We start from the raw sequence: 21,815 nt of genomic DNA on the forward strand, positions 1-21,815 counted from the left end.
CTTTCACTTAACCTAATGTTTTCAATGTTTGTGTAACATAAATCATTTTTTTCATTCTGTTTTGTGACTAGATATTTTGTTGTATGTTTATGCTGCATTTTGCTTATGCATTCATTCTATATATTTTAATAGGTTTGATTAACTAGAATAGTTTTAAATACTTTTTTGTACTTACGAGAATATTGATTTGTGTTTATTTTCAGTAGTAGGCTTATCAGATTTTGGGGTGGTTCTCTTCCCTCCTCTGATTTATGAAGGAGTTTAAGATTACTATTTCCCCTTGCTTAATGTTTGATATAGGTCGGCAATGGAAACAGTGGGGGCTGTAGCTTTCTCTGTGGGGAAAAATTTTATTTACCAATTAAATTGTCATGTACGTCATGGGATAGTAAACATTTTTTCTTCTCTTTTAAAGTCAATTTTGAAATCATTCTTGTCAAGAAATTAATCCATTTTACCTAATTTGAGTCTACTGGCACAAGGGTCTTTGTAACATTCTCTTTAACTATTTTTCTATGTGTATGGAATCTCTAATGATATACCATCTTTTATTTCTAATTAGTAATAAGTATGTTTTCTCATTTCCAATGCATTAGCTGTGCTAGTGTTTAGCAATTTAATTAATGCCTAAATAAAACTTTTAGCTTCATAAATTTCTTATAGTCTTATATTTATTGATTTTTCTCATTATTTCTTTTCTTCAGTTGGAATTAATTTGCTCTACTTTTTATATCTTCTTAAAGTCAAGCCTTAAATTATTGATTTTAAACTTTTCATTTGTCCCCAACATAAAAATTTAAATCTCATCTATTTCTAAGACTAAATTCAATTGTATTACATAAATATTTAGTGATTTTCTTTCATTAACATATATTTCCAAATACTTTTTTTTAAACCTTCCCCTGCAATTTCTTTTTTTCCTGGGGTTATTTACATTAGGTTTATTTCAGCTGTAGGTCGTTTAAAGATGTTCTTTCTCCAGTTGAGAAAGTTCCCCTTTATCTCTAGTTTTCAGAGAGAACCTATCAAGAGTGGATGTTGGATATTGCCACATCCTTTTTCAGCATAAACGGATTTTTCATTAGCTTATTGGTGAGATGGATTGCATGGATTGATTTTTCAGTGTTGAACCAACTTCACAAACATCCCACTTGGTATGGTCAATTCTATGCGTACGTTGTTGGACTAGGTTGCTAATATTCTTTTGGTTATTTTTTTCCATCTATGTTCTTTTTATGCTTTTGTCAGTGTAGTGTCATTATACAGAGTAGTGGAATTCATTATGACATATTTATACATGACATGCTTTGTTCAGTTTCAATCCCCAGTACTTCCTCTTTACCTCCCTCCTCACTCCTATATATACATCTGTGTTCTTAAGAAATATTATCCTGTAGATATCTTTTCTTGTAATGTCTTTGTCTAGTTTTGATATCAGAATAATCCTGGCCTTGTAGGAAAAATTATTATTAGTTATTGGAGGGAATATAATAATTTATTTCTTATGCTCCCATCTCCTGAAAGAGGTTGTGAAAAAAATGCTGTACATTCTTTCTTTTTTTTTTTTTAAATTTTGAGCCACTACCCTTTATTTCAGAACCTCCTTTATTCCACAATCTCTGATTGTGATGTACTTTCTTTCTTAAATGTTTGTAGAATCAACTAGTGTCCCTGTCTATCTGAGTCTAGTGCCTTTCTTTTTAGAAGATTATTTGGTTCAAATAATCAAATAGGCTTTAATATATTTGTCTATTTGGTTATTTGTTTCTTCTCACACAAGTTTTGGGAGTTTGTATCTTTTAAGAACTTAATCCATTTCCTCTTGGTTATTAAATTTGTTGGTATAGATTTGTTCATAACATTCTCTTTGTTATCTTTGCAATGTCCCTGGGATTTGTAGTGATGTCCCCTCTTACATTTCTGATATTATTTATTTGTATCTTATCCTTTTTTCCTTAACCTGGCCAAAAGTTTATCAATTTTATTGATCTTTTCAAGTAATCAGCTTTTGGTCCATTTATTTTCTGTATTAATTTCCTGTTTTCAATTTTATTTATTTCTACTCTAATTTTTATTTATTTTTCTCTGCTTATTTTATGTTCAATTTGCTCTTCTTTTTCTAGTTTTCTAAAGCAAAAACTTAAATGATTGATTTTCAATCTGTGTTTTTCTCTAACATGCTCTAAATTTCACTTTAGTGCTTCTTTCATTGCATCCCACCCATTTTGATAAATTATATTTTTATATTTATTGAATTCAAAATATATTTAAACTCCTCTTGATATTTCTTCTTTGATCTACATATTATATAAAAGTATGTTGTTTTGTACAAAAGCAAGTTGTTTAATATATAAGTATTTGGGGATTTCAGATATTTTTCTGATATTGATTTTCAAGGTTAATCTGTGTTTTAGAATTTGAGAGGATTTTCTTTTTTTAAGGGTATAATATTCCTTTGTACATAACATATTTTCTTTATCCATTTATCCATTGATACTTATTTAGGTTGTTTTTGCAGCTGGTTATGGTGGAGAATGGTGCAATAAATATGGGAGTAGTTCTTCAAATTTCTGTTTTCTGTTCTTGTGAATAAATATACAGAAGTTGATTACTGGATTATATACTAGTATATTTTTAAGCTTATATTTATTTTAACTTATGTATAAAAACAGAAAAATCATGCCATATTTATGGTATACTAAGTGATGTTTCAATGCATATATATTTTGTGTAATGTTTAAATCAGGGTAAACATATTTCTCTCCTCCAATGCTTAGCATTTGTTTATGGTGAAAATATTCTAAATACTTTCTGAAATATGTAGTTCATAACTGCACTCTGTTGTGCATTGTGTAATAGCACCAGAACTTCTTACTCCTATCTAACTCTACCTTAGGACCCACTGATCAACATTTCCCCATCCACCTCTACTCCCTATTCTTCCCAGCCTTTGGTAACCACTGTGCTATTCTCAACTCCCATGAGATCAGCTTTTATGGGTTCCACACATGAATGATATTCCGTGGTGCTTGCCTTTCTGTGCCTGGCTTTCTTCACTTAATGTAATCACCTCTAGTGCCATCCATGTTGTTGCAAATGGCAGAATTTACTCCTTTTTAATGGCTAATTCGTATCCCATTATGTACATGCCATGTCCAGTTGAAATTGTCTTTCATTTTACATGGCTTAGGGTTTGCTGAAATTCTTGGATTTCTGGGATGATTTAAAAAAAAAACAAATTTGGAATTATTTCAGCTTCATTCTCTCCCTCCCCTACCTGCTTCTCCTCTTCTTCCTCTTATGGGTTTTCACAATGATTTGAATTATCTGAAGTAACAGAACACTGGTAATTCTTTTAAATCTTTTTTAAAAATGTCTTCAGGTTGGTTAATTTCTATTGGTATATCTTCAATTTCATTGATCTTCTAGTTTTTCATAACGTCTTAGGTGCTGTTAAGCTATTGAGTGAATTTATTCAGGAACTGTATTTTTTAGCCTATAATTCCCATTTAGTTCCTTTCTATAACTTCTTTTTTCCTGCTGAGAGTTAACCAACTCAGCATTGTAAGTATTTTATTTCTGCATTTTCTTTTAAGTTTTTTTCTGTCTCTCTACATATAACTATACTTATAGATGTATACAGATAATAAAGTCATATTTACATCTCTATCAATCTGTTTTTAAAATTCTTATCTCTTTATTTCAACATCTGTACCAACTTGGGGTCTGTTTATATCAACATTTACTTTTAACTATGGGCCATGTGTTATTTATTACTGCTTTGCATGTCTAATAATATTTGATTACGTGCTAGACATTATAGATGGTATGTTGTAAAGAAACTGGTGTGTTTTTGTTGTTGTTGTTGTTTTTGGTAACTTCAATATCAATCTTCGTCTTCTGTCATGATCCTTATACTAGAACATTGTTCTTACTGGTAGGCATGGTCTTTCTGGTATCTCAAATGAGTTGTTCAGTGAGGCTTTTTGGCTTTTCCACCACTTTGACTGGTTTATGACTTTAACATCTCTGAGCACTGGTTAATATCTTCATCCAGATGAACACTGAAGGACTTAACACTGAAATAGTTGCTCTCTGGCAAGTCTCACAGAATCTTTGCTCATAAATAGTTCATCTTCTGCTCAAGGACCTGAAGGTAACCTTTATGAAGCTATTTTTTCTTTCTTTCTTTATTCTTTGGAGCTCCCTCCTTGTCTTCAGTACTCTGACTCACAAATTCCAGCCACCTTCCCTCCCCACCCCCCTTTGCTGGTCTATGCTTTCTTGCCTCAGTTTGGGTTCTCTCTCCTGTGCTGCCTCCTGAAAAGTGGCCCTAGGAGGAAATTTGGATGTAATGTGGGACTTAACTCTGTTTTTCTTTCTTTCAAATATTAGAGTTCTGCACCATCTAATAGAGTCCCCCCCCCCCACAGTTTTATAGTTGTTTATGGCATGAGGGTGAATGCGATACTAGTTACTCTGCCATGGCCGGAAACAGAAGTCTGAGAATTTTATCCATTATGTTTTTATTTAACCTGGAATACATCATTGGCCTCCTGACCAAGTGACTCTAGACCTGATAATTACATGCATTTCAGGCAGAAGAAGTGAAATTAAGTGCAAAAACTTTTCCTTTTTTTTTTTTTTAGGAGAAAGGGGAAAAAAAGATGTTTTATCCTTTAAGATATTTGAAACATTTTACTATACAATTTTTCATTTCATTTGAGAGAGAGAACAAGGTGGGTGGGGAGAGGAAGGATGGAGAGGAGATTTATTGTAAGGAATTGATGCACATGGTGATAGAGGAAGAGACCTCATGGTCCTCAATCAGAGAGACCCAGGGACAGAGGGCTGTGTGTAATTCCAGTCCAAGTCTAATGGCCTGAGTGCCAGGAATATTGATGTTGTCATTTCCAGCTGGAAAGTTGGTGGGCTCAAGACCCTAGAGGAGCTGTTGCTTCACTCTTGGTCTGAAGCTTGGTGAAGACCCATGTCCTAGCTCAAAGCAGCCAGACAGAAGGAGCGCCCTTTTCCTCAGCTGTTTTGTTTATTCAGGTCTTCAGCTGACGGGGTGCCATCGGTCCTCCACTCACACAGAAAGGAAGTCTGCTTTATCCAGTCTCATCCAGAAACACCCTTATGAACACACCATGGACATTATGTGACCAAATATCCTGACATTCTGTGACCCAATCAAGGTGAACGTAGAATTCACAATCAGTTTCCTTAGCTCTGTTTTCAGTCTTGATTTTACCTTCCTTTTCATTTGTTTCCCAAATATGGCACCTCACCCATTCTACTATGAATAACCCTTACTCTGTCTTGAATAAAAATATGTCTATGTAGCTCTCCATCTTATTTTGAGCCCCTTTTCTAGTCAGCATAATGATGGGAGCTTCAAGGTCATTGCTTCTTCCTCTCCTCTGCTTCTCTCACACAATCCCTTACCAAGTCCTAACAATGATATGTCCAAGGCATCAAAATCCATTCTCTCATTTTTATCCCCATTATATTTGCCTACAGAGTAATCCTTTTTAATATCATATTTGCTTACCAAAAAAAACCCTGAATTAAAATCCATCAATAACTTTCACATGATAAAAAGTCCAATTTTCTTAACCTAACCAACTATTAATGGAGTTATCTTGCATGGTGTAGTTTTGGAAGCATAACCTATCACATCATTTTTAGTGCCTATTAAGAAAAGGAGCTGTGGTTGGTCATAGGAATGTAATGTAAATATTTGCAATAGAAATTTTTGAAGGAAGCTACCCAAGTAAGATTTTTTTGTTTGCTTTTCTTTTCAGGTTTTAAGAATGAGAATCATATTTTAATGAGTTGTTGCCACAGGAACATATTATAGATCACTTATGGGAATTAGTTTTTTTTTTTAATTTTTAAAATAATAGTGCCACTTTTTAAAAAGTACTCTCTGTTGTTATTGATGAGCAAGAAAACCAGTACCTGTGTTGGAAGGGACATAGCATTGCAATTCAGTACATATGTACCTATCTGCTCCTGGGACATAATGTGACATTAATGGAGAAGAGCTACCTCAGGCTCAATCATCACACTCCGAGTCTGGCTGCTGCATACTTTGATGAATTAATTGACCCCTGTCCTAGACAGAGTAGATGAATCATTGTACTGCCAAAGAAAATACAGGTGGTAGCCACACACTTGGTAAATAGGAGGAAATCCAGCAAAAGCCACTGGGAAGATGTAGAAGTGAAAAGGCCTAGAGTTTGCTACAGGTGGGTGAACTATGTCGTTAACTCTCCTGAGTGATTCATTTCCCTTCTCTAGGCATCAGTTTTTTCCTTTGTGCAATGAAGGCATCATACTATGTATGTCTGAAACCTCCATCAATTCTGATATTCTCAACTTGAATTTGAAATTTAAAAATATGTTGACTTTCATGCTTTATATTTTAATTATGTGTACCAGTGCTTTGTGAATTAAGGCCGTTCAATTGCTTAATGTCATTTATTGTCATCAGTCTAATCAACTAGGTCTCTTTATGCATTTGAGACTAAACCTCCACCTTCTCTCCCTCAGCATAGCCAGAAATTTGAGAAACAGAAAATGTGTATGTTTAGGGATTTCATTCAACATAACTCACTTACAAGTATAGCTAAGGAATCATGTTCCAATCCTGTAGTAACATGAAAACTTTTTTTAACCTCGGGTCATATGTATCTATTTTTACTTCACTTCTGGTTCTAGTCATCTACCTTCTGAACCCACAAATGCCTTCAGGAAACTACCTCTAAAGCTTGGCAAGTATTTTCACAGGAATACAGCTTTATCTCTTAGGACATGATGAAGAAAATAGTGACACAAGCTATAGAGAAGAAAATGATAGTTCTGACCAACGGTTACTCAGGCCAGTGCTATGGTGAGAATACTAGCTTTATTGAATAAGTTCTGGTATTATGAACCTAGATTAAAAAAAAAATTCTGAAGAACTTAAAAGTTGGATAATACTTCCCATCAATCAGTTTTGGATTCTGTTTTGTATTCACCAAGCTGTTTAGAATACATTATCATTTCTGTGTGACCCATTTTCCTGTAATATAAGCCATTATTGGTATATCATCAAAGTTTGTCCGTTATAACATCCCTTCATAATATGTTAGTTAGCCTATTATGAAGTACAATCATGACTAATTAGAGACAGCTTTCCTCTAAATAACTGTTGAGCTGATGGAAGGAGAGAGACTCCAGTTTGTTTTCTAGAGAGAAATACACATATGGTTCATGGAAAAAAATAATCATCACATTGTTTCTTGGAATATGTGAAATGATTAGAACAAAGAGAGGTTAGGGTGCTTTTCCAAAACAAGGATATTATGACAGATAAAAACTATTTGTGGGGACAGAGCTCTGGTCTAGGTAGTTTTCCTTGCCTTACAGTTTGGTTTTCAGGTACAGAGTGGAAAATGCCAGGCACTTTTTTATTCATTCATAAATATAGATTTACTGAGTATACACAATAGGAAAGAAATGGTTCTGATCTTTAAAAATATACTAGTCAATGAGAAGTTCTTGCCTTTATAGCTTATAGTCTATGTATAGGGAGATAAGAATTGAACTAGATGGCTGTAACTAAGTCCTTATTCAACAATTGCAATTTTGGCATAATCTTTATCTGTTATAATATCTGTGCTTTTGAAAAGTAGTGATTTCACATGACAAATATAAATTCTAAAATTACAGCCTACTCTAAACCTCTACTGGATTTATGAATGTATCTCAAATTCCTCTTTTCTCAAATGATCCTAAAAAGCTCAGAACACTGCGGTTTCCATTTAAAATATTAATGAAGGCAAGTACAATTTATTTAGCTTCTATTCTAAGTCTAGCGTTGTGTGAGGCACTTTGTATAATATCTCATAAGTTCCTCACAATTCTCTGTAATGAGGTATTTCTACCCAGTCTTCGATGAAGCAGCTGAGACTCAGAGAAGTTAAGTAAATTGTTTAAAGCCACACAGCTAATAGAGGACAGAACAGGAATTTGAATCCGAGTCAGTAAACTTGAAAGTTCTTTGCTACTCTGCCACTCTCTGTCTCTCATTTAGCAAGTTTTCCTAAGGCAGTATTTACAGCTAGATAATCAAATCTAGTTTAGAGTTAAGAGAAGTGACAACTTTTCCTCCATTTCTAATGAAAGAAATATGAGAAGCCGGGCATTGTGGCGCATGCCTGTAATCTCAGCAACTCAGAAAGCTGAGGCAGGAGAATCACAGGTTTGAGTCTAGCCTCAACAACTTAGTGAGGCCCTGTCTCAAAATAAAAAAATAAAATGAGCTGGGGATGTGACTCAATGGTTAAGTGGCCCTGGGTTTAATCCCTGGTACCAAAAAAAGAAAAAGTAGAGCATCCTTATTCCAAACATTGCAGATGAAGCTGTGTCCCTTATCTCTCTACTTTTCCTGTACATGCATGTGGTAAATGCCTCCTAGGATTCAGCACCCAGGAAAATGTGTTTGTCATCATGAATTCGTACACTCATTTTGATAAGTAGAGCTCATACACAAGAAGTTGGGTCCAGAGAGCAAGCATTATGTTAGAACCTATCTGAGGGGGTGTCCCAAAGTATTTTATTTCTCAGGCAGCTGTAGTTGACACAGAAATATTGTATACTATACTAAAACTGCTGCTTATCACAGGTGGTCTTGATTACTTTGGGGCTGGACTTCCCTCTAGCCCCACTTCCAAGAACAGGAAAACCCAAGTCTGACCAGGAAGTCATAGTAATCACTCTAAAAGAGATGCTTAGTTCTTACCTGGACACACTGACTCACAGTCAGAAGGGGCTGCAGAGGCCTGCTAATGCGATACCCACAATTGTACCCAATTTTGTGCCCAAGATCACACAGCTAGTAAGTGATTAAACCCAGATATGAGCTCGGGCAGTCTGGCTTCAGAACTAGCTGTCATAAATTCTAAAGTATAGTACTTCACTGCTAATACAATTAAAATATGTCCTACTTCCATGAAAGAAAAGTAACCTGTAAAACTTGAACATGTGGAGAGACATCTAGATGTTTGAGATCTCTTCAAAGTCTTTTAGAGACCTTTAATGCTGAGACAGTTAAATTTCTAGTAAAATTAAAAAAAAAAAACATGAAGCAATTTACATGAATGGATTTTCCAGATATCAAAGCTGATTCCTTTCAGCATTAAGCATCTTCTAAAATATAAAAATATAAGAAATGAAAACAATTTTAATCTTTATAAATTTTGAATGCAATTTTCAAGTCTCAGAAAATGATGACCATGTTTGACAACGTTTATGAATTTCTCAGGATCATTATTAATAAATAACTGTATTGCACTATAAAAGTACACAACTCCCTCTCAAAGACTTGTAAACACACAAAAAGGCACCACACATTGTGATCTGGGGAGGGTGTGATATTGTTGGTTTGGTTGGTTGATTACTCTTTCACCTCATTTTTTTTTAACCATCTCTATTTCCATTTCTGGATAAAAGATCAGCAAGCACAGCCTGTTAAGGGCCAAACTAGTCAGGTTTTGTGGGCCAACTGGTCTCCTCCAGCATACTCACTAACCTCTGCAGTCCTACTTTGAAAGGTGAATGAAGGGGCATGGCTTGAGTTCCAATCAAAAACAGGAAATTGGATGGATCTTTGGGTTGTAGTTCACTAGCCCTCCTCTGAACTGTTGAGGGTGGTGAATAGCTATGTAAGGTAATATGTAAAAATGTAAATAGAATCTTTAACAAATGTAAATAAATGTCCTGCCAGGAATTAACATGACTTGCTGCGCCCGCCCCTCCCCTGACTCAGGCAATGGCAAGGCCCTACTGAGGTGGATGGTGCAAGGCGTCCATCCTCTGGAGGAGCGCAGTATGTTTCTGGGAATAAGCTGATTTGTTTTTGTATTCCTTTAATAAGTATAGTTGTGACTTCTCTTATGACCATTAAGTATGAAGGAAAAAACATGAATTTCCCAATTAATGCAACTACTTCTAAAGAATGGATCTGTTTCCTCTAAATGCAATGATTCAGCTGTGGAGCGTAAATTGTTAATGTCTGATGAAAAACTCCCTGTATTCCTGTCAAGGAAGTTTTTGAGAAATTAAATTAAAATCTAGAGAAGAAAAATTAATGTTAAGAAGACAGATTAGTGCTTAGTACTGGGCAACTTGTTCTTGTTCCTGTGCACAATGGTTTGTGCTCTTACTCCTGTTTGATTAAAATTAATAACAAGTCAACTACTTGCCGTAACCATGGCACCGGTTCCAGTCAGTAAGTCAAGAAAATTCTTTCTTGACTTATTCAGTCAAGGTATAGGCCAATAGTTTGGGACATTTGTAACTATTATTAAAAGTTAACTAAGCAGAAATAGCTCAAAACAAAACTCGAACTGAAAGTACAAATGCTTGCTTATGCGTAAGCCAAGATACATTCTTCTATTCTAATTGTAGCTACGTAATATTTTGTTTCTTTGAATAATGATTCCTGTTTTGTAACCACAAAGTACTGTGAGCCTGCCAAAATGAAAAGTATATATGATCAACTTCACAAGTAAAGAGTGGGATCAACACCTTCACTTTGGTGTCTGTGTTGTTTCTCCACCCCTCTTTCGCGGACTCCTCCTGAGACCCCCTGTTGGAGCTGGTCTCAGACAATGACCCTACAAACAAAATGTATGAATTTTTAAGTCACAAGGTTATAAGAGCATATTTGTGTACTTAGCTATCTTTCCTCCTCTTTATTTCTTCCTTGCGTTTTGTTCCCACATTTTTATCTACATTGCAGATATTTGGGTTATTGGATAATGAATTCCAGATACATGTGCTTCATGTTAGTTGGTACATGCACTGTTTATGTATCTCAGATATAGCTAAAGTCACTGTACCAATTCATTTTAGATAAGATTGGCTAATCCTTGTTCTGTAAATTTTGGAGAGTTCAATATCCCTGACTCCAACCAGCACCAAGTTCTACACAAATTTTCAAGGCAGAGTTATATTTTTGTGGTCATCCTGGCTCTGAATTCTGCTTCTGTCCAGCTAGTTCAGTTTAGCAACTATCTGACTACCTTTGTTCTATAAAATATCTCTTTGCCATTATTATACCTCAGACTCCAGCTTCTTATCATTTCCTTAGTTTTCCACTGTTCCTTTCAGATGACTCCCAGGAGCTCCAAATTCTTCTCGTTGTGTTATGCATATTAATTCCATTTTTTCCCAGCCTTATCTACAAATTTCTCTCTGGCTCCTGTGTGAATTTATTTATTTTTTTTATTGGTTGTTCACAACATTACAAAGCTCTTGACATATCATATTTCATACATTAGATTGAAGTGGGTTATGAACCCCCAATTTTACCCCAAATGCAGATTGCAGAATCACGTCGGTTACACATCCACAATTTTACATAATGCCCTATTAGTAGTTGTTGTATTCTGCTACCTTTCCTATCCCCTACTATCCCCCCTCCCCTCCCATCTTCTCTCTCTACCCCATCTACTGTAATTCATTTCTCTCCTTGTTTATTTTCCCATTGCCCTCACAACCTCTTATATGTAATTTTGTGTAGCAATGAGGGTCTCCCTTCATTTCCATGCAATTTCCCTTTTCTCTCCCTTTCCCTCACATCTCATGTCTCTGTTTAATGTTAATCTTTTCTTCCTGCTCTTCCTCCCTGCTCTGTTCATAGTTGCTCTCATTATATCAAAGAAGACATTTGGTATTTGTTTTTTAGGGATTGGCTAGCTTCACTAAGCATAATCTGCTCTAGTGCCATCCATTTCCCTGAAAATTCTATGATTTTGTCATTTTTTATTGCTGCATAGTACTCCATTGTGTATAGATGTCACATTTTTTTTATCCATTCATCTACTGAAGGGCATCGGGGATGGTTCCACAGTCTAGCTATTGTGAATTGTGCTGCTATGAACATCGATTCAGCAGTATCCCTGTAGCATGCTCTTTTAAGGTCTTCAGAGAATAGTCCGAGAAGGGCAATAGCAGGGTCAAATGGTGGTTCCATTCCCAGCTTTCCCAGGAATCTCCAAACTGCTTTCCAAATTGGCCGCACCAATTTGCAGTCCCACCAGCAATGTACAAGTGTACCCTTTTCTCCACATCCTCGCCAGCACTTGTTGTTGTTTGACTTCATAGTGGCTGCCAATCTTACTGGAGTGAGATGGTATCTTAGGGTGGTTTTGATTTGCATTTCTCTGACTGCTAGAGATGGTGAGCATTTTTTCATGTACTTGTTGATTGATTGTATATCCTCCTCTGAGAAGTGTCTGTTCAGGTCCTTGGCCCATTTGTTGATTGGGTTATTTGTTATCTTATTGTATAATTTTTTGAGTTCTTTGTATACTGTGGATATTAGGGCTCTATCTGAAGTGTGAGGAGTAAAGATTTGTTCCCAGGATGTAGGCTCCCTATTTACCTCTCTTATTGTTTCTCTTGCTGAGAAAAAAACTTTTTAGTTTGAGTAAGTCCCATTTGTTGATTCTTGTTTTTAACTCTTGTGCTATGGGTGTACTATTAAGGAATTTGGAGCCCGACCCCACAATATGTAGATCGGAGCCAACTTTTGCTTCTATCAGACACAGAGTCTCTGATTTGATATCAAGTTCCTTGATCCATTTTGAGTTAACTTTTGTGCATGGCGAGAGAAAGGGATTCAGTTTCATTTTGTTGCATATGGATTTCCAGTTTTCCCAACACCATTTGTTGAAGATGCTATCCTTCCTCCATTGCATGCTTTTAGCCCCTTTATCAAATATAAGATAGTTGTAACTTTGTGGATTAGTCTCTGTGTCCTCTATTCTATACCATTGCTCCACCTGCCTGTTTTGGTACCAGTACCATGCTGTTTTTGTCACTATTGCTCTGTAATATAGTTTGAAATCTGGTATCGCTATACCGCCTGATTCACACTTCCTGTTTAGAATTGCTTTTGCTATTCTGAGTCTTTTATTTTTCCATATGAATTTCATGATTGCTTTCTCTATTTCTACAAGAAATGCCGTTGGGATTTTGATTGGCATTGCATTAAACCTATAGAGAACTTTTGGTAATATCGCCATTTTGATGATGTTAGTTCTGCCTATCCATGAACAGGGTATATTTTTCCATCTTCTAAGATCTTCTTCTACTTCTCTCTTTAGGGTTCTTTAGTTTTCATTGTATAAATCTTTCACCTCTTTTGTTAGGTTGATTCCCAAGTATTTTATTTTTTTTGGAGGATATTGTGAATGGAGTGTTTTTCCTCATTTCCGTTTCAGAAGTTTTGTCACTGATATACAGAAATGCCTTTGATTTATGCGTGTTGATTTTATATCCTTCCACGTTGCTGAATTCATTTATTAGTTCTAGTAGTTTCTTTGTAGACCCTTTTGGGTTTTCTAGGTATAGAATCATGTCATCTGCAAATAGTGATAATTTAAGTTCTTCTTTTCCTATTTTTATGCCTTTAATTTCTTTCGTCTGTCTAATTGCTCTGGCCAGTGTTTCGAGAACTATATTGAATAGAAGTGGTGATAGAGGGCATCCCTGTCTTGTTCCAGATTTTAGAGGGAATGCCTTTAACTTTTGTCCATTCAGAATGATGCTAGCCTGAGGCTTAGCATAGATAGCTTTTACAATGTCAAGGTAAGTTCCTGTTATCCCTAGTTTTTCTAATGTTTTGAACATAAAGGGATGCTGTACTTTGTCGAATGCTTTCTCTGCATCTAACAAGATGATCATATGGTTCTTATCTTTAAGTCTATTGATGTGGTGAATAACATTTATTGATTTCTGTATATTGAACCATCCTTGCATCCCAGGGATGAATCCTACTTGATCATGGTGCACAATTTTTTTGATGTGTTTTTGTATTCGATTTGCCAGAATTTTATTGAGGATTTTTGCATCTAGGTTCATTAGAGATATTGGTCTGTAGTTTTCTTTCTTTGAGGTGTCTTTGTCTGGTTTCGGAATCAGGGTGATGTTGGCCTCATAGAATGAATTTGGAAGAGCTCCCTCTTTTTCTATTTCCTGAAATAACTTGAAAAGTATCGGTATTAATTCTTCTTTAAAGGTTTTGTAAAACTCCGCTGTATACCCATCCAGTCCTGGGCTTTTCTTGGTTGGTAGTCTTTTGATGGCTTCTTCAATTTCATCCATTGATATTGGTCTGTTCAAATTGTGTGTATCCTCCTGACTCAGTCTGGGCAAATCATATGACTTAAGAAATTTATCGATGTCTTCACTATCTTCTATTTTATTGGAATATAGGTTTTCAAAATAATTTCTAATTGTCTTCTGTATTTCTGTAGCGTCTGTTGTGATATTGCCTTTTTCATCCCGTATGTTAGTAATTTGAGTTCTCTCTCCTCTTCGTTAGCATGGCTAAAGGTCTGTCAATGTTATTTATTTTTTTGAAGAACCAACTTTTAGTTTTGTTAATTTTTTCAATAGTTTCTTTTGTTTCAATTTCATTGATTTCCACTCTGATTTTAATTATTTCTTGCCTTCTGCTACATTTGCTGTTGTTTTGCTCTTCCTTTTCTAGGGCTTTGACATGAAGTGTGAGCTCATTTATTTTTTGTTTTTTCTTTTTTTGAGGAATGACCACCAGGCGATGAATTTTCCTCTTAAAACTGCTTTCATTGTGTCCCATAGATTCTGATATGTTGTGTCTGTATTTTCATTTATCTCTAAGAATTTTTTGATTTCCTCCTTTATGTCTTCTGTAACCCATTGATCATTCAGTAACATATTGTTCATTTTCCATGTGATGTAGGATTTTTCCTTCCTTCTTTTATCATTGATTTCCAGTTTCATTCCATTATGATCAGATAAAATGCAAGGTGTTATCTCCACCCCTTTATATTTACTGAGGGTTGCCCTATGGCATAATATATGGTCTATTTTTGAGAAGGATCCATGTGCTGCTGAGAAAAAAGTATATCCATTTGATGATGGTTGATATATTCTATATATGTCAGTTAAGTCTAGGTTATTGATTGTGATATTGAGTTCTATAGTTTCTTTATTCAACTTTTGTTTGGAGGATCTGTCCAATGGTGAGAGAGGTGTGTTGAAGTCACCCATAATTATTGTGTTGTGGTCTATTTGATTCTTGAACTTGAGGAGAATTTGTTTTATGAATGTCGCAGCACCATTATTTGGTGCATAAATATTGATAATTGTTATGTCTTGTTGGTGAATGGTTCCTTTTAACAGTATATAATGTCCTTCTTTATCCCTTTTGATTAACTTAGTCTTGAAGTCGATTTTATTTGATATGAGAATGGCCACCCCTGCTTGCTTACGAGGACCGTGTGCATGGTATATTTTTTCCCATCCTTTCACCTTCAGCCTGTGTATGTCTTTTCCAATCAGATGTGTCTCCTGGAGGCAGCATATTGTTGGATTTGTTTTTTTAATCCATGATACCAGCCTATGTCGCTTTATTGGAGAGTTTAAGCCATTAACATTCAGAGTTACTATTGATATATGGTTTGTACTTCCATCCATGTTTGATTATTTATCCTTTTTTTAAAGAATTTAGTTTGTTTCTCCATGATTATCTTTCCCCTTGCCCTCTGTCTTTACCGAGGCACTTCCTACTGATGGTTTTGGTTATTGTTTTTCATTTCTTCCTCGTGTAGTGTTTTGCTCAAAATGCTTTGCAATGCTGGTTTTCTGGCGCAATTTTTTTTTTTATAGGACACTCAGGTTATTTTTATTTCTCAACAAGATGTTGCACTGTCATTTGATTATCAGTCTACCTCAGCACAAAAAAATTACCAGATGCCAATTTGAGGGACTAAAAAAATTCAAAAGTACTAGATTTAATAGCGCAGTAAGATCATTACAAACAAGTTTATTTACATTCTGCTGAAAACCCCTGAATGGTCTCAGCACCTAACAAAATCTACCAGGCTCCAAGGAACATGTCAGGTTAAATGATGGCACCACTTTTTAAAAGGAGCCAATTACTTTAGCTAAGTCATTCAGAGCCCAAAATCTGAAGAATGACCAAAATCAAATCTTTATTTTTATAACTGTATAAATGTGATCCAAAAGTGTCCACCACTAGTTTTTCCAAAAGAAACATGCTATAAATAAGCAAACTACATCTGCTCACTGATGTGTGTATGGACTTCCTAGATGTCTCATTGGGCTAATTACAGACCACTCACAGTAATAGATTTTTAGTATTAAAGTTTAGCATGATGTTTAAGCCATTTTAGCTTTTTCACCTACATGTTGCACTTCTGGCTGATTATGGAGAAAAATTTGCAGCATTACACTGTTAAGCTAGGTTGCATCCATTCTTTTAAATGGCGTCAATATCAATGTCATCATCCTTGTTGTCAGACTTCACAGTTTCAACTTTCGGTACACTGGCAGTCTTTGAGTACACCACCTCAATGTTCTCATCTTCATCTTCTTCTTCACCACCAGAAGATTCTTCCTCTGCTTCCTTCAACCACTTTATAAATGGTTCTGCTTTGACACGAATCTCTTTGGCAAGTTCTTTTGATACATATTTCTTAGAGGCCTTTTCCGACCAGCTGATGGTGACTTCCTCTTCTAAAAGGTCTGCGTCATACATTTCCTTCAAGATATGTGGACTCTTAGAGAGGAGCTGAGCTTGATGCATTGCCACCACACACTCCAAACCATGAAGAAGGTACCGTTGAGCTTTTTTGTTATTGTGACAAAATCTTAAGAAATGGCGCCTGTATTTCTTAATCTGTTCTCTAATTTTCTCATTAAAAAGAACTTCAGTTAGAACAAGAGGGCCCATGGCTTTTACATCCAGCCTTTCTGCTTCTGCGATAATTTCTTTGTCTGATGAGTCAATGATACCCTCTTCTTTCTTTTTCTTAACAAAATCAAACAGGATATTGACACGCTCTTCCACAGTTCTTTCCAAATCATCACTGAGTGTCAGAACTTTTGCGTGGTCACTAATTTCATCCATTCTACGCCTCTGAGCTTCCTCGGTTGTATCCTCTCCCCAATCATCATCCTCCTCTTCTTCCACAGCATGTGGAGGAGGACTGATTTCATTTTGTGGTGGTGGTGGTGGTGTCTCACTGCTGGATACAGAGCCATTTTCCTTGTCTTTGCCCTTTCTATTTTTCTTTTCCTTTTCTTTCTTTCCTGTACCACTGTCACTATTCTCAGGTGGGTTTTTGAGAATAAATGTGCAGAGTTTATGATGTGTGTCAAGCATGCCTTGGTAGCCACAGGCTTTGCAAGAATTACCTATTGTTTGCTTCTTTGGATTGACATGCAGTTCCATTTCAGGATTCTCACACTCAGGACAGAGAACAAATTTTTTAATGAATCCATCCAACATGTCTTGCAGCTTATTTGCCTCCTGAGATCCATTGACAATGTAACGGTCATTCTTAACATCAAACTGGGTCTGTGCTCCCAGCTCACAACCAAAATATTTGGTGGGATACGTTGGAGGCCGATTAAGCGCCTTTGCAAGGTCAACCATGTTGACTATAACTGTCTTGATTCCATTTCCTTTGCCCTCAACCTTGGCAATCAGACGGGGCATCTTGTAGCGATAGAACTGGTCTGACACGCTGTGGTTGACGTTGACAGACATTTTGGCTTATTAGTGGCTTTATCAATAAGATGAAGAGATCTTTGATTGCAACTTTTTAGTATCTTCTTGTCTGGAGAAGAAGGGATGACATAAACGACTGCAAGAGTTCTCGGTCTCTGACATGAAAAAATTTTCGCCCCTGAGGCTATAAGCTCCTTGCTTGTACGCTATGTTTCCCCAATACAGGTACCAATGGCTGCGCAACAGCTCGTTTTCGTCAAATAAAGACATAAACCCAACACGGCTCGCCCGGGACTGGGAGGAAGAGGCGCTGGTAACCGGGTCCGGAGCGGCGGGGCGGGCGGAGGAGGGCGGCCGGGCAGGTGCTGCCACTGAGCAGCGGGAAGGGCTGTCCCAGCGACGTCCACGTCCACACCGGCAGCACCGACCCTGGCGACCTGGCAGGGACACGGCTGTGAGCCGCGGGCGGCTGGGCGACGCCTGCCCCGCCGGCGGCCCGCGGGTGGAAGGGCGGGAGCGCTGGGCAGGGGCGCGGGGCGCCACCCCCTATAGACTCACCTCTGCAATGTTCTCGCTCTCGCTGCAAATTTTTTTAACTTTTGTTTATCATGAAAGATTTTTATTTCATTGTCATACCTGAAGCTTAATTTTGGTGGATACAGAATTCTTGGTTGGCATCCATTGTCTTTCAGTGTTTGAAATACGTTGTTCCATGACCTTCTTGCTTTCAGTGTCTGTGATGAAAAATCCGTTGTTAACCTTATTGGTTTACCCCTGAATGTAATCTGTCTCCTTTTTCTTGTAGCTTTTAATATTTTCTCTTTGTTCTGTATATTGGATATCTTCATAACAATGTGTCTTGGCGTTGGTCTACTGTGATTTTGTGTGCTCGGTGTCCTGTATGCATCTTTAATTTGTATATCTGTTTCCTTTTTTATTTCTGGAAAGTTTTCTGTAATTATTTCATTCAGCAGGTTACTCATTCCCTTGGTTTGAATCTCTGTACCTTCTTCTATCCCGATGACTCGTAAGTTTGGTTTTTTTATGTTATCCCATAACTCTTGGATATTTTTCTCGTGATTTTTTACCAGCCTTTCTGAGTTGGCTAGACTGTTTTCAAGATGATATATTTTGTCTTCATTATCTGACGTTCTGGCTTCTACTTGCTCCACTCTGTTAGTGATACTCTCAATTGAGTTTTTAATTTGGTTTATCATTTCCTTCATTTCTAGAATTATTGTTTGATTATTTTTTATAATCTCTATCTCCTGATAAAGATGCTTAACTTCTTCTTTTATCTGTTTATGTAATTCATTCTCAATGTGTTCTTTTGCTGCTTGAATTTGCTGTCTTGTGTCCTCTTTAAGGTTCCATTCCATCTGTCTAAGGTGTTCCTTGAGTTCTTTATATGACCATTTTTCTGATGACTCTAGTTCCTCCTGAATATTTAGGCTGTCCTGCATTGTTTGTACTCCTTTTCTTCCTTGCTTTTTGAAGCTGCTCATGTTACCTCTTGTTCTGTTTGACTGCTGAGTTACTGTTTACTCCTATAAATGTATTAGATGCTTGGGAGGAAAGGTATTAGAAGGGAATGGAAGAAGTCACTGTAGCCGCAGGTTTCAATGAAGTTATCTCCTCCGCCGCAGTCTGATGACGTCAGTTCTCTGCCATGGTGGTATCTCTTGCAAATGGCAACAGTTCGTTTCCCTTTGCCGGGCGACCAATGCAATGGGTGGGTCCTTACTGTCTCTCCCAAGCCCCGTTTCAAACCTGTGGCCACTACCTATGAAGGCTCGGTAGGCATTTACCTCCGTAGAATGAGAAGGGCTGACCAGTTGTTTCAGCCGGATGGATTAGTGCTGAGTCATAGCTGTTTGTCTCTCGGAAACTTTTTTTTTTTTTTTTTGCAGCTGTGTCACCGGCTTTGGGGAGCCCACCGCAGGTCAGGGGCGGCCTCCTGTGTGAATTTCTTTACCCACCAAGGTGCTCTACTGAGCAAAAAAGGACCTCTTCTCCCTGAATTGCACCATCTCCCTAAGAATAAGTTGAGTTTGAGTTTTTTCCTTTATGGATAGACAGGTGATTGAACGGATAGATGGCAGACAGGTGTTATTCAGTACTATATTGGAATAAATATTTAATATGAAGAATAATGAAGGCTAAATACTGAAAACTCATATTGGGCTTATTATGGTGGATTTTTGTTTTCTGGGAATCACTTAGGGTTCTTTTTAATCCCCCCATAGCCAAAACATGCCTTATATACTATTTCTGTTATTACTCATAGAAACCATCTTATTCATTCCTTGCTTGTTTTTAAAAATACACTAATAATGATTTTCTTATAAAAGAAGTCAGAAATATAATTTCATATGACATTCAACTAAATTATGTAAATAGAAATCGTATTTTAAACAGCGTAAAATTTAGGCCTTAGCTCAAATGAACTATGTGTATCCATCTAAACTTAACATAATAGGGTTGTATTTTTATTGGAGAAATATTAACAGATATCGAATATCAGAAAAATCAGTTCTTTCATTCACCTCATCTCTTTGATATAAAAATGATTTATCATTATCCACGATTATTATAATTTATTCATATATAAATACATTAGCAACTCTTAATGCAGAACAAGAAGACAAGTTTCTAATCCATCAAACACCCTAACACTTACATGTAGAAATGGTAAAAGTACAAAAAAGCAGAATGTAATATGAGAAAGCATGATATGAGAACATTAATTTTTTAACTCATATTTTCTGAGCACTGCATTAACCTAACCTCTCAGTCTACTCCTAGCTTCCAACTGGAAGGAAAGCTACTGACAATATTATTTATATTTTTTCTTAGAATCACTAACAAGTATTTGACCAGAAAAGATAGTCCCTAAGTATAACTAGGTTAAAAACACCCCAAAATTGTCATCTTGTGAATGTCCACATTTATAAAGATCAATAGAGCTATGGATGAACAGAATGATTTGGATTTGTCTGGTCAATATTAATGTTCTCAGCAGGCTTGAATCCTTCCACTCACTGATTCTTTGGATGAAAAACTACTGCCAAGAGTCAGCAAATTAGGCACAGAGCTGCAGCTTAAGGAATTTCTAGTGGAAAGGGAGACGTGCTCCTGCTGAGAGCAACAAAGGACAGGTGCTTCTGAATTGTGGCTGTATAAAAAAAGAGTTAACATTTGGGCTGGCCAGTGAGAAATTTGACAGAGTAGAAGAGACACAGAGAAACTTCTTGGCTAAAGAAAGAAAATGAACAAATGCCCAAAAGTTCAAAGTCTGTGTACAAGTGAAGCAAGTACAGCCTTACAGTCTATTACATGTACTTTCTTACTCCAAGAATCTCTGAAAATAATTTTCTCCCTTTAAGTTTGAGCCAAACTTCCTTAGGGGCACAACCTGACCCAAATTGATAGGAGCATTATGATAAGCTTCAGTTATGCCACTTATGAGAATATTTGTGAATATTACTGCAGAAATTGCATGAATCATGCCACATACAGGAATTTTATAATACTTTATACATTTATTGTTATTACTTAAAAAAAGTCACCTTAAAGCTGGGCTTGGTGGTGCACACCTGTAATCCTAGCCATTCACAGGCTGAGGCAGGAGGATTTCAAGTTCAAAGTTAGCCTCAGCAACCTACTGAGGCCCTGTCTCAAAAAAAAAAAAAAAAAAAAAGGAAAAGGCCTGGGCATATGGCTCAGTGGTTAAGCACCCCTGGGTTCAATCCCTGGCACCAAAAGTAAAAATAAAAAATAAATAATATAAAGAATATTAAAAAATTGAGAATTAAGAAACATACCTAGCCTCAACTATTTCAGATAATGGCTTGTGGCTATGAAGTAATCATGAGTAGTAACTATGAGCATATTATAGAATCCACTACCAAAAAACTAGACGAAGACTGTGCTGGTTTTTGAATGCCAAGTTATGGATGTTGGAAATTTGATATTAGACTGTAAAGAAACATTATCAGCTATTCAAAAATACTTTATCAAAATTGATTGGTATTCCTGAGCACACGTTATTTAAAAATTCTTTGCCCAATTATGAAAGCTGTGGTATTTTCATTTGAATATAATTATGATGGCAGATGAAATGCCTTTGGAAAGTAGATATTTACGTCCATCATTTGTATCCTGGTGAAGGTGTGTGGGGGGAAATTGGGTTAGAGAAAGCAATATCAGAGTGTTTCCAGCTTTCTAAGAGTCACAG

General features: G+C 36.4%; 2 protein-coding genes across 2 annotated transcripts in view; one reads left to right on the forward strand and one right to left on the reverse strand.

Annotated features, from left to right (window-relative positions):
• FGF12 (fibroblast growth factor 12) overlaps positions 1 to 21,815 on the forward strand; it is a 544,642-nt gene that overhangs the window by 157,951 nt on the left and 364,876 nt on the right. The window lies entirely within an intron of this gene.
• On the reverse strand, positions 15,712 to 17,997 carry LOC308653039 (eukaryotic translation initiation factor 5). The gene has a single exon (XM_081301340.1). The coding sequence runs from the start codon at positions 17,615 to 17,617 to the stop codon at positions 16,325 to 16,327; it is 1,293 nt and encodes a 430-aa protein (XP_081157466.1). The 5' UTR covers positions 17,618 to 17,997; the 3' UTR covers positions 15,712 to 16,324.

This window comes from Spermophilus citellus, assembly GCF_964194105.1.
Source record: "Spermophilus citellus genome assembly, chromosome: 7".
Classification (NCBI taxonomy): Eukaryota; Metazoa; Chordata; class Mammalia; order Rodentia; family Sciuridae; genus Spermophilus; species Spermophilus citellus.